The 13,667-nt window shown below is 40.9% G+C and overlaps 2 protein-coding genes across 2 annotated transcripts; both read left to right on the plus strand.

The window, feature by feature from the left end:
* Positions 1-2,999: 2,999 nt before the first annotated feature.
* LOC118499649 (olfactory receptor 1J4-like) lies at positions 3,000-4,241 on the plus strand. The gene has a single exon (XM_036021519.1). The coding sequence runs from the start codon at positions 3,014-3,016 to the stop codon at positions 3,950-3,952; it is 939 nt and encodes a 312-aa protein (XP_035877412.1). The 5' UTR covers positions 3,000-3,013; the 3' UTR covers positions 3,953-4,241.
* Positions 4,242-12,206: 7,965 nt separating this feature from the next.
* Positions 12,207-13,145, plus strand: LOC114491021 (olfactory receptor 1J4-like). Its single transcript, XM_028505174.2, has one exon. The coding sequence runs from the start codon at positions 12,207-12,209 to the stop codon at positions 13,143-13,145; it is 939 nt and encodes a 312-aa protein (XP_028360975.2).
* Positions 13,146-13,667: the final 522 nt, after the last annotated feature.

Raw genomic sequence — 13,667 nt, forward strand, 5'->3', positions numbered from 1 at the left:
GTCACTGTAAAATCTGGGAACATAAGTCTGATGAGTGGATATAGTTAGGGAGCACAGGTGAAGTCCTCAGTCCAGCACTCAGATGTTCACCAAACTCTTCAGCACTGTTATAAAAGACTGTTTGTGGACTTTTCTGGTTTCAGAGTTATTGTGGTATCAAGTGAGTTTAAATGGCCACAAATTTCTGGAATGTCCCTGAGGTTACAGCTGTGGGTTCATGGGACTTCGCAGGTTCACAGGCAGAGAGTCACATTTTTCCAGCATCCCCTCAGCACTGGAGTCTCATGTTTACTTAAGGCAGACACAATTGATCCCAGTTTTCAGGGCTCATCTTCCAATTCTGCTACAGTGAATAGTGTATTCCTTGGACTGCTGTATAAATTATCCCTCCTGAACCCAGATGAATCACTGCTCCACCTCCACATGCTTGAGTATAGACATTGCTTTCCTCACTGTCATCATTTCCTCATGAACTACACTTCAGTCCCCCTTAACAGACAAGGTTTTGACTCCCATGTTCAGAATCTACCTTTGTAGTTCCAAGAGAGGTGACCCTTCTTTCTGTGTTATACAGATGGTAGGTGATAGAATTTGGGTATTTGAATATTGGTGAAGAACAAGCCAAAATCAGGAAGGAAATTTGGCCGTGCATAGCTGGGTGTGTCTAGTGTGTGTGGAGTTGTGGTTGTGCCCTGGATTTAAGACAAAAACTGGGATTTGGTCTGTCCTCCATCTCCTGTCCACAAGCTGGTGCCTGATGTTTCACGAATAGTAAGTGAGATTCCATGTCTGAAAAGCAGTTTGTCAAACACAGAGCAATTCTAAAATGAGTCATTTGTGTTAGGGCTGCCTGGGGAATGCAGAATACAAAACATTGGTGGAGATTTGGGTTAATTAATGAAGTTGGGTACTCCAGATCATAGACCTGAGAGTCACCCATTTTGATGACTAGAAAAAAGGGGAGGAGGGTTTGGATCTGACAATCAGGAAGAACAGTTCTAAAAGCACAAGCTCAGTGAATGAGACTGAGAATACAACAGGTTTTCTTCCCCCTACAGATGGAATTTTGCTTCCTATACATCAAACCAGAGGGACTTAACACAGAAACCAGATGAAGTTTTAGTTGCACTTGATGACTTCTAATCCATAAAATACTGGAAACTCTCAGGGAAGAAAGAATGAGCACCAATCCGACCAGCTAGCTTCTGGAGGCTCACCTTTATATACAGATGCTTCTCTTTCCTTCCCAGTGTCTCTGGGAGCTGAGCTGCACCACATCTGCTAATTCTCTCCAAGTCTGCTGCTCAGCCAAACCTCAGCTCCCTCACCCTTCTGCCAGGAAATCCTGAGCTGATTAACAAGGGGAAGAACAGGAAAGGAGAGAGGAACTGATGCACTCCTCTACAGGGATAACAGGGCTCCCCTCAGTGGCCTCAAACCCCTGTTTCTTTCCTAACATCCGGTCCCTGATGCAGTGCTGAGACTCTTTGGATTGTGGAAGCCTGGCTAGCTTCTCATGAGTTTGAGCTCCACTTTGCTGGCCTCTGGGGCTCTTGTTAAGGGAGGGAGTTGTGCTGTGATCACTTCTCAGGGGAGTCTGTCCTGGGACCTCTCAGCAGAAAGGGAGTCAGTTAGTAAAGCTGACACCAAAGGGTTAACAAGACCCCTGAGGGCTCCTATTTCCATGTTGGGGCTATGGTGCTGGACAGGAAGATAACTGACCTCACAGGATCCAAGGTCAGGTTAGAGAAGGTTCACACCTCTGCTCAGCAGCATGTGCTGGTGCATGTCTGAGCTGTGTCCGTGGACGACACACTGGTGTGTGAGAAGAGGAAGGTGTACTGTTTGGTTTTCTATCTAATCACTGTGCCTGTGACTGAATAGGCTTAACTGCCCCATGCTGATGGCCTTCCCCCAGGAAGGGGATGGGTCAGAAAGGGTTGAAGCATGCCCTCATTATTAATAGGAGGGTATATGCTGCTTATTGTACAGTGTGTGTGGCTGGGTGTGCAATAAATATGTATTTCTGAATAAATGATAATGAATGTAATGGTCTTTCTCAATTGGAAAGCAGATCAATATAAATGATGGGAAGTATCTAGGTAGGGATCTAAGAAACTACTGAACTGCTTGCAAACCTACAGTAACTCAGGGTGTTAGCAAGGATGGGAGAGGTGTCCATGGGTGGTAGTTAAGAGCACAGGCTCTGATCATGCAGATGGAGTAGACTGACCTGCATATTTGATAATTTGTCCCTTTAAGTTTATTCTAATTATAGTTGACATACATTACAATATTAGTTTCAGGTGTGTACAACATGGTGATTCAACATGTAAATAACTACTTGTCACCATACAAAGTTATTCCATTATTGGCTATTAAAAAGTATTTGATATTTTTTAACCTATAGAAAATGGTAATACATACTGTTTACATATGCACGTAAGATTTATATAATTTTTATGTTTCTATTTCCTAGCAGCTAATATAAGAGAGAAAGAGTAGTCATGCTTACTGTAGTTGTGAAGATGTTTTAGTCTGGGAATGTAAGGCTGATGTTGAATTATAAAAGGTAGACAAAGCCCCTGACTTAATATACAGCTCAGTGTTTATGGCCCCAGGATGGCCAGCATTACTATGGAAGAGTTTGTGGACTGTTCTGGTTTCAGAGCTATTCTGGCATCAAAGGGCTTTAAACAGTCACCCATTTCTGGAGTGGGCCTGAGTTTATAGCTGTAGGTCAACGGCACCTGGCAGGTGAAGTGATTAGCCAAAGAATATACAGGCATGACCCATTCTGTGGTGATGGCCTAAGGGAGTGGGGGAGTGTGGATTAGGTGGATGCAGGAAAGGGAAAAAAATGGGAACTGTAATGGTATAAACAATAAAAATAAGGAAAAAAATTTCATGATTTTCCCATTAAATTACAGTATGAAAGGTGATGGTCCTGCTTGTCTTTCTAGGATACTGATATTCCGAAACCTCCTTCGTCCTCAGCAGACAGAAGAGCAGCATGAGGCCTGAGAACCAGAGCAGCATGTCTGAGTTCCTCCTCCTGGGGCTGCCCATCCTGCCAGAGCACCAGGGTGTGTTCTTCACCCTGTTCCTGGGCATGTACCTGACCACGGTGCTGGGCAACCTGCTCATCATCCTGCTCATCAGGCCGGACCCTCGCCTGCACACGCCCATGTACTTCTTCCTCAGTCACTTGGCCTTCTCTGACATTTCTCTGTCATCTGTCACTGTCCCTAAAATGCTGATGAACATGCAGACTCATCACTTCTTCATTTCCTACCCAGGGTGTATTTCTCAGTTGTGTTTATATATATTTTTTGGTTGTGTTGATAACCTTCCTCTGGCAGTGATGGCATATGACCGGTACGTGGCCATCTGTCACCCTCTACACTATAACACCATCATGAGGGAGGAGTTGTGTGTGCTGCTGGTGAGTGCCTCATGGATTACTTCATGTGCCCATGCACTGTTGCACACTGTTCTCTTGGTCCGACTCTCCTTCTGTGCCAACAATGTCATCACCCACTTCTTCTGTGACCTCAGTGTGCTACTGAAGCTCAGCTGCTCAGACATCTCCCTCAATGAGTTGGTCATCTTCATTGAGGGAGGAATGATTTTATTCTTGCCTTTGGTTATTATTTTGGGCTCATATATCCGTATAGGGACCATCATCCTGAAGGCTCCCTCTACTAGGAGACTCTTGAAAGCTTTTTCTACCTGTGGCTCCCATCTCTTTGTGGTGTCTTTATTCTATGGGACACTTATAGGTGTTTACTTTTTTACCTCATCATGGGATTCCAAAGACATAATTGCTTCAGTCATGTATACGGTAGTTACCCCCATGCTGAACCCCTTCATATATAGCCTGAGGAACAGAGATGTAAAGCAGGCCTTAGAATATTTGCCAACAGGATTGAAGAAGTTAATATATCAATGAGGTCACATTTCCTACTTGGATTGTTTATAATTCTTTATTCCTAAACAATATTTTTCACTTGTTCATCATCTATTATAAGGTACATGCAAAATCTTTTGCAAACCCTGTTGTACAATTTTAACTATGAGTTTGTCTTTTTCTCCACTGAGATATGTCAGTTTTTCCTTATGTATTTTAATAATGTATTATGGGGACACCTGATTTAGTATCATGATTTGCTACTGGTGAACTTACCTTTCTTTTTTGAACTGATTCTGTTAGGCTGGCTTTTGTCAGCTTCATTATTCACACGTCTGTCCAACTCACATTCAATGACATCACGCTGGCTGACACCAATCAGCTCTGATCAGAAAAATTATACTATGAAAATTCACATGTACTACAAAGCAAAATTTTCAACCAGAGAGAGACAGGCTTTTTAAAAATGCATTTAAAGCACACTATTTTGTTTAAAATGAGGAGATATTTCTAACAATGGGTCCTCCATTAATACTTCATCTACTTCTCATATTAATATTGATATTTCATACCTATACACATAGATACACATACAGATAGAACTATATATATATAATATATATATATAGAGAGAGAGAGTGAAAGAGAGAGATAGACAGACACAGATTTGGATATTTCTAGGAATGGGGCCTGCAATAATAGTTTATTTACTTCTTATATTAATACTGATACTTTATGTCCGTAGACATAGATGCATATATAGATACTGATATAGGTATTACTATAGTATATCTAGTAAAGATGTAGCTTTTCTTATGTTAGGTTTTACATGGCATTTTTTTCCCCATCACTTTAGACTTTACTGTGTCCAAATTTTCAGTAAGGTGTGCTTTTGTCAATGGCGTATATAAAGTTGGATTTTGTTCTTTTCATGTGCAGCAACAATTGTTGTTTCTGGACCTATTTCTCCACGGACATCTAAAGTAATCATAATGTATTTGAATTTATATTTTCCCTATAACTTTGTTATACACCTGCTTCACATTTATTCTCTCTTGTTTTTCTCCCTTTTTATATTCTTATATATTTTGATATTCCATTACACCTCTACTAACTTATTAATCATACATTACTATTAATAATAGTAAATAATTATTTACTATTACTATTACTAATAATTATTTACTAATACAGTCTGTGCTGTATTGAGAGATTATTTCTTATTTCCTTTTTAACTTTTAAGTAACTTTTAATATACAAAACACAAAAGTGACCATTTTAGCCTTCTAAGATAAACAATCCAGTGGCATTTAGGAGACTCATCACCAATATCTCAAATTTAGGACTCCTATAGGAAACTCTAAAGAGCATCAATGAAACTGAGTAGTTGGCAACTGTCAAAAAATAAAAGCAAAGATATCTATGAATCAATATGGGGAAACATCTGGATATATTGTTAAATGGAAACAAGCAATGTGCAAAATGGTACTGACACTACTGAACGTTTTTGTAAAAATTAAAGGGATATAAAATATACATATGTCTGCCCATTTGAGCAAAAAGAAACACAGGAAGAATAAATCAGCACCTAATGAGGTGGTTTTCCCAGAGAAGGTGGACAGAAGAGATGCGAGATGAGTATAATTATTACAATGGTTATGACCGTGTTGTCTTTTGCCACTAGAAAATAAATAGAAGAGGTGGTGCATAAAGCAAAGTAGAATCAAGAAGACAAATGAACCTAACCATATGTTAAATAAATACCATAATTAGACTAAAGAGTCATATAAATAAATGTCTATATATTTATATATATTATATATATATATATTATATATATGTATTCCCATTCCTCATTCTTTCTGTCCCACTCCTGACCCACCACCATGCGTAAACATTACTTTAGTCCTTGGATTGGAGGTTTTAGTTCTTGTTTTTCTTTTATATATATTCCCTAGTTGTCTTCTCTGATATTATTTAGAATCCTTGTAAATAATAAACACACCTAGAGATTCAAAATGAATAGCAATAGTAATGTATTATAACTCAGAGAATAATACATAAAAATCCATGAGTCCATAATGACATAAACAAAGAGAAAACAAATGAGTGGGGAATAGGGGTAACTTCCTTCTTCAAACACAATAATAAACAGAGGAAAAAGACAGTATTTGAAACATTATCATCTGGCCATAACATTTGTGATAATCTTGTCATAGAAGAATCTTCAATGAGATCAAGATGGTGGCATAGGTAAACACAGCCCTCCTCCTTGCAAAACCACATGAAATTACAATTAAACTATAGAACAACCACCAGTCAGAACTGTCAGGAATCAATTTGAAAGGAAGTATGACAACCACAGAATTAAAGAAACCACAACCATCCACACCGGGATAAGAAGGAGGAGTTGTGGAACAGGCTGGTCCCACATACACACGTGGTGGAAAAAAATTATACAGGAATATCTCAGGAGCAAGGATTCCCAGCTCCACAACCGCCCCCAGCCCAGAGGTCCACGGCCAGGAAGACAAGTCTCCACCCTTCTGTCTGCAAAAATCTGTGGAGATTGAGTCGAGAAAAAAAATTTCTAGACTCCCAAGGACTTCCTCTTAAAGAAAACATGTACAGATTCAGGCTCACTCCCTCTACGCTCCAGCGCTGGGCTAGCAGTTTGAGATGCACCAGTGGCATACGGGGAGAAACTGAAGTGTTTGGAATCAAGGAAAGAGCTGGGGTATAGTTTTCTTCCAGGTAAAAAAGGCAGGCAGAGGCCACTGTCCCTTTTATGAATCCTCCCTCCACAAAGCCACAGAGCTCACATGTGGGTGCCGTATCTGAGACTCCATCAACCTGCCTTACACGGTTTGCCCTACCCTACACAGCCCCTGAGACTCTGTTTCACTCACATATGGACCCACCCAAGCTCTTAACAGTGGCCTTTCCATATGAATGGCTGATCTTTGCTCATGCTTCTCAACTTCCTAATCATCTATAACAAGCAACAGCCAGCCTCAGTGAGCCACCATCCTCCTCCATACCTCTTGCTAAGTGGCCCCAGGCCTGGCACTAGCAGCAGCCAGCCTTGATTCAGAGCTTGGCTTTGCCTGGCAACCTCCAAGCCCAGCACAGGGAGCAGTCATCTCAAATTGCTTTATACCTCATTCAGGGTAGCTTCAGGCAGAACACAGGAGGTGCCTAACCTTGTCCTGCACCACATCAGAAACCTCAGAGCCTGTGCATCCAGTGGACAGCTACGGACCATGTCAGAGCACCATCTCCTGGCTCCTGCACAGCTGATCCTCCACAGAGGGTGGAGGATGGTGGTAAATGGTCACAGCCAATCCTTACAGGTGAGTGGCCTGCATAAAGCATTCCCATTAACCTGCCAGCACCAACTGAGGCTCCATTACAAGAAGAGAGTATACGCAGTCCACACAAAGGGCACACCTTCAGTACCCAGCTTGGGTGATAGACGAAGCTGTGCTACTGCTCCCTACAGGACACCTACAACATTAGGCCACTCTACTAAGACAGGGAGTCATAGCAGCTCTACCTAATACACAGAAACAAACACAGGGAGGCTGAGAAAATTAGTACACAAAGAAACAAGGCCCGAATCAAAGAAAAGAATAAAACTCCAGAAAAAGAGCTAAACAAAATGGAGATAAGCACTCTATCAGATGCAGAGCTCAAAATACTGCTTATGAGGCTGCTCAAGAAATTTAGTGAGGACTTCAACAGAATAACAAAGATCCAGTAAGAAAGAAAGGATACACAAATTAAAATACAGAACAATTTAAAGGGAAACAACAGCAGAGTTGACGAAGCTAAGAATGAAATCAGTTATTTGGAACTTAAGGAAATAAAAAACAACAAGAAAAAAAAGGAATAAAAAACTAAACCAAGGATACTGTGAAGAGCCTCTGTATCCACCTGAAATGTGCCAACATTCACATTGGGGTGCCAAGAGGAGAAGAGAAAAAGCTAGAAATTGAAAATCTATTTGGAAAAAGTAATGAAAAAGAACTTCTGTTATTTGGTGAAGGAAATAGACATGTCAGTCCAAGAAGCATAGAGAATCCCACACAAGAAGGATGCAAAGAGGCCCACTCTAAGGCGCATCATCATTAAAATGTCAAAGGTTAAATATAAAGAGACACTCTTAAAAGCTGCAAGAGAAAAGCAGGTAGTTACCTACAAAGGAGTTCCCATAAGACAGTCAACTGATTTCTCAAAAGACACTTTGCAGACTAGAAGGGATTAGCAAGGAATATTCAAAGTCAATAAAAGCAGGAAACTACAATGAAGATTGCTTTACCCAGCAGGGTTATCATTTAGAATCCAAGGGCAGATAAAGAACTTCCCAGACAGAAAAAACTAAAGTTCTTCATCACCAAGCCATTATTATATGAAATATTGAAAGGACTTATTTAAGAAAAAAAAGAGAAAAACTAGAAACAATAAAATGGCAATAAACACTTATCTATCAACAACTGAATCTAAAAAACACACTAGGCAAACATAAACAGCAGAGACAAAATAATGGATATGGAGAGTGTGCTGATGACTGCCAGATGAAAGGGGAGTGTGGGGAAATGGGTGAAGAGGTGAGAAAATTAAGTACAAACAGGTAGTTACAGAATAGCCATGGGGATATAAATTAAAGGAAATGGAGCAGCCAAAGAATTTATATGCATGACCCATGGATGTGAACAAGAGAGTGGGGATTGCCTGAGAGAGTTGGGGGTGCTGGGTGAAGGGGAAAAATTGGGAAAATTTGGGACAACTATAACAGCATAGTCAAAGAATATATTTTTTTAAAAAAAGGAAAATAAACAATCACCAATGGATGTTAATTATAGTGGCTGAAATGTTAATAAGGGAAAAGTTATGTTTATACATCATCAAAATTATCTACTTAAATGATACCTATTAATAAGCAGGTTAAAATATTAACTTTAAAACAATAGTAACTTTATAAGAGAACCTGCCAGATACCACCATAGTCAATTGATCAAGAATTCAAACACTAATACATGGAAAAATTAATATCATATCTTTTCTTTTAAATTTTATTTACTTTTATTTTATTTTAATCATTGCTCAGCTACCGTTTTCCCCCTTTTACTCCCAATCCAGCCCACCCAAACAACCCCATGTCTTCTAATAACATGCATTTTGGCATACCTTCTGAAAACCTAAGCCTCAAACATACTTACATTAATACATGCATGCACACAGAAGGTAAACATAGTAAAACACTAAACATTGGGGAATCAGGGTACGGCTTTTCCAGGAATTCTTGACATCATTTTTATAACATTTCTGTACCTTTAAAATCATTTCCAAATGAAAAGTTGACAAATCCTTTGTCCTAGCTGGCACATGCCCAAGAAGAAAGGATTCCAGGCATCACTGGAATCAGGGACACTGTCTCCTAGGACTCTATTCCCTCTGGCTCTTGGATACCCAGCTCCCCAAAGGGCAGGCAGAAATTAGCCACAAGCTTGGGGACTGGGTGCCAGTCTCTCATTAGTAAGGGTTATCTTTTACGTCATCTCTCTGGGGCTGTTTAAACAAAATGAAAGTCTGTACAAGTGCCAAGGCCCCAGATGTTTCTTCTGTTTGTGTTGATGTTAGGACTCCTGAGGGAAACCTGAAGAGCAAGGTAACAGTTTGGAGCAGGAGGTGTCTGAATTCACCAAAGATGAGCAGCACAGGTCAGAGAGGCTGGATGTCTGCACTGATGGCCAGATCTGCCTGTGTGATGGAGGATTCATGGATGAGACTCTCAGTTCATGACTGTGTGTCTTCAGGTACTGTGTATGCTTGTGCACGTTCTGTTTGATTGTTGCTTTCTGTGCACACATGAGTGTACATGCATCTGACTCACAGCCTGACTCTTCCTGAGGTAGACCCAACCTGGCCCTGTTTTAGCCCATGTACACCAAGTTATTGGCCTCTTGCCTGTGATTAGGGATTCCTGATTCATGCCTGGGACCCCAAGTACTTGCATCACGGCTGAGCATCAGAGGTGACATTGTTGGCTGTGGTGCTGGACAAGAAGATGCCTGACCTCAGAGTAGCCAAGTTCAAGTCAGAGAAGGGTCACACCTCTGCTCGGCAGCATGTGCTGGTGCACATGTGAGCTGTGTCTGTGGGTGACACACTGGTGTGTGAGAGCAGGAGGGTGTATTGTGTGGTTTGCTCTGTATATTAGCCTGTTGTGTGACCATGTGCATGGCATTGTGGTTTACCATGTGCATAGCATATTGTGGTGGTTTAATGAGTGCACTTGTGCCCCAAGCTGGTGGCCTTCCCCCAGGAAGGGGAGGGGTCAGAAGAGGCAGAAGCATGCTCTCATTTTTAATAGGAGGGTGTGTGCTGCCTGTTGTGGTGAGTGTGTGGCTGGGGCTGCATGTGCTCTTTGTGTGTTTCTTGTGAGATTTGTTTTGTTTGTAGCCTTGTGTGCTTTTGGTGATATGTGTGTAGTGTTAGTGCATATGTGGTGAGCTGTTTACTGGGTATGTCATGAGTCAGGTGTGTTGATGTGCATTGGGAGTATGTTTGCAGGACACTGGTCCATGAATGTCTGGTTGTATGTCTCCGTTGTGTGTTTGTTAGGATTTGTATGTATGTGTGTGTATGTTATGAGCTCTCCTCACCTTAGGGTGGGAACTTGGTACCAGGTCAGTAATATTCACAAATCAGCACTGTGTGTGTGTGTGATCTGCATCAATGACCTAGATATTTCTTTAAGTGTCCTCATTCTGGGGCACCATTAGTGGAGGGAACCAAACTCCAAAAAACGTCCTGTTTCTGGAAATGGACCTGCTGTCATATTCATGTACCTGAGTGTGACTGAGTCACTCAGAATGTTGCAACTCTTTAGTTTTACTAAACATCCCAGGCAAAAAAAAAATTCCAGGTATCCCACTGTGAGAAGTTATTGGGCAGAATGACCTTCAAATACTGGTGACCTTGGAAAGTTATTTAAATCCTTGGCCTCGGTTTACACCTATAAAGTGGAAAGAATTGCACTTCCTTGTGAATCTTAGAGAGGCTTTCAGGAATTGTTTATTGTATGAAAATTTGTATGCACTGAAGAATTTTTGTCACTTGGAGAGTATATAAATGTGAAAGAACAAAATTAATAAGAAGACTAAGAAAATTTTGGACAAATTGGAGTCCTTACAGCTCTAAAACAACATATCATGCTTGGCTCCCCTAACCAACAAACGGGAAGTTTCTGTGTGAAATGGTTTAGAGATGGGTGCTGATTACACACATGTATTAGACTGAACCCCATGAAGCAGCTAATACATGGTCATTGTGATGTATAGAAAATGATAACAGATATATGTCATTTATATGTTATATATTGCATATAATATAAACAAAGATACAAATGTCTATGCACCATTCTCCCCACCAGTGTACTGCTCTGTGCCTACTGAATTTGTATCATTTCTGTTTCTGTTTCCTAAAAGCTGCAATAGGTCAAAGACTACAAAATCTTAGTGCAGCTGTGAAGTGGCTGTAAAATTTGGGAATGTAAGTCTGATGATTGGATATAGTTAGAGAACACAGGTGAAGTCCTCAGTCCAGCACTCAGATGTTCACCAAACTGTTCAGCACTGTTATGAAAGACAGTTTGTGGACTTTTCTGGTTTCAGAGCTATTGTGGCATCAAGTGGTTACATGGCCATGAATTTCTAGAATGTTCCTGAGGTTACAGCTGTGGGTTAATGGGACTTCACAGGTTCACAGGCAGAGAGCCACATCATTCCTACATCTCAGCATTGGAGTTTCATGTTTACTTAAGGCAGACACAAGTGATCCCAGTTTTCAGGGCTCACCTTCCAATTTTGCTGCAGTGAATTGTGTATTCCCTGAACTGGTGTACAAATTATCCCTCCATGCTCATCATGATCTAAACTGTCAGGAATGGGGATTTTGCTTTTCCTGTTCAATGTGGCATCTCAGTCCTTAGTCGAGGTCTGGACACAGACTCCATGTTCAATAAGTAATGGCTGAATGGAACGGTAAATGCCTCCTGCTTATGTGTCATGAGGTCTTGTTGGTTGCTTTTTGGGCTCATTGTTTTCCTGGAAGCAGGCTGGGCTATAGCAGAGATGCACACATTTAGTAGTACAAAAAATTAATAAGGGTATAGTTAAAATTTCATGATTTTCCCAGAAAATTACAATATGAGATGTGATGATCCTGGTTGTCCTTCTAGGATTCTGAGATTTCCCAAACCTTCCTCTTCTCCAGCAGACAGAAGAGCAGCATGAGGCCTGAGAACCAGAGCAGCGTGTGTGAGTTCCTCCTCCTGGGGCTCCCCATAAGGCCAGGGCACCAGGGTGTGTTCTTCGCCCTGTTCCTGGGCATGTACCTGACCACGGTGCTGGGCAACCTGCTCATCATCCTGCTCATCAGGCTGGACCCCCGCCTGCACACGCCCATGTACTTCTTCCTCAGCCACTTGGCCTTCTCTGACATTTCTTTGTCATCTGTCACTGTCCCTAAGATGCTAATGGACATGCACACACAGCAACAATCCATCCCCTATGTGGGATGCATTTCTCAGTTGTATTTTTTCTTAATTTTTGTTACTCTTGACAATTTTCTTCTTGCTATGATGGCATATGACAGGTATGTGGCCATCTGTCACCCTCTACACTATAACACCATCATGAGGGAGGAGTTGTGTGTGCTGCTGGTGGCTGGTTCCTGGATCATCTCCTGTGGCTGTGCCCTCTTGCACACCATCCTGATGGTGCAACTCTCCTTCTGTGCCAGCAATGTTATCACCCACTTCTTCTGTGACCTCACTGTTCTCTTGAAGCTCAGCTGCTCAGACATCTCCCTCAATGAGCTGGTCATTCTCACCGAGGGAGGAATGATTACATCCTTGTCTTTGGCTATTGTTCTGGGCTCATATATCTGTATAGGGACCATCATCCTGAAGGCTCCCTCCACCAAGAGAGTGTTGAAAGCTTTTTCTACCTGTGGCTCCCATCTCCTTGTGGTATCTTTATTCTATGGGACACTTGCTGTTGTTTACTTTTTGTCCTCGTCATGGGATTCCAAAAACATAACTGCTTCGGTCATGTATACAGTAGTTACCCCCATGCTGAACCCCTTCATCTACAGTCTGAGGAACAGAGATGTAAAGCAGGCATTAGAATATTTGTCAACAGGGTTAAAAAAGTTAGTATGTCAATGAGGTTGGTTTTGCTACTTAGATTGTTTATAATTCTTTTTTCCTAAATAATGTTTTTCACTTGTTCATCATCTCTTATAATGTATCCACAAAATCTTTTGCAAAACCAGTTGCACAAATATAAGTATCAATTTGTCTTTTTCTCCACTGAGATATGTGAGTTTTTGCTTCTGTGTTTTTATACTATATTATGAAGACACACTGATTTAGTGTCATGATCTCCTACTGGTGTGTTCCTCCCTTTTGATTAATTATATGTATTTTGATATTCCATTATCTCTCTACTAACTTATTAACTATACATTATTACTATTTTTTAATTCTTTTCTGTGCTGTATGCAGAGATTACTTTTTAACTTTCTTTTTAACTTTTAAGTAATGTTTAATATACATAACACCACATTGACCACTTTAGCCTTAAAAGATTCAGTGGCATTTAGGAGACTCATCACCAATATCTCAATTTAGGACTCCTACAGGAAACTCTAAAGAGCATCAATTAAATCGAGTAATTGGAACTGTGAA

The sequence above is a fragment of the Phyllostomus discolor genome, chromosome 3, assembly GCF_004126475.2.
Source record: "Phyllostomus discolor isolate MPI-MPIP mPhyDis1 chromosome 3, mPhyDis1.pri.v3, whole genome shotgun sequence".
Taxonomy (NCBI): Eukaryota; Metazoa; Chordata; class Mammalia; order Chiroptera; family Phyllostomidae; genus Phyllostomus; species Phyllostomus discolor.

What these genes read in the sequence shown, in the direction of transcription:
- LOC118499649 (XM_036021519.1), top strand. Translation starts at nt 3,014, where the DNA reads ATGAGGCCTGAGAACCAGAGCAGCATGTCTGAGTTCCTCCTCCTGGGG.
- LOC114491021 (XM_028505174.2), top strand. Translation starts at nt 12,207, where the DNA reads ATGAGGCCTGAGAACCAGAGCAGCGTGTGTGAGTTCCTCCTCCTGGGG.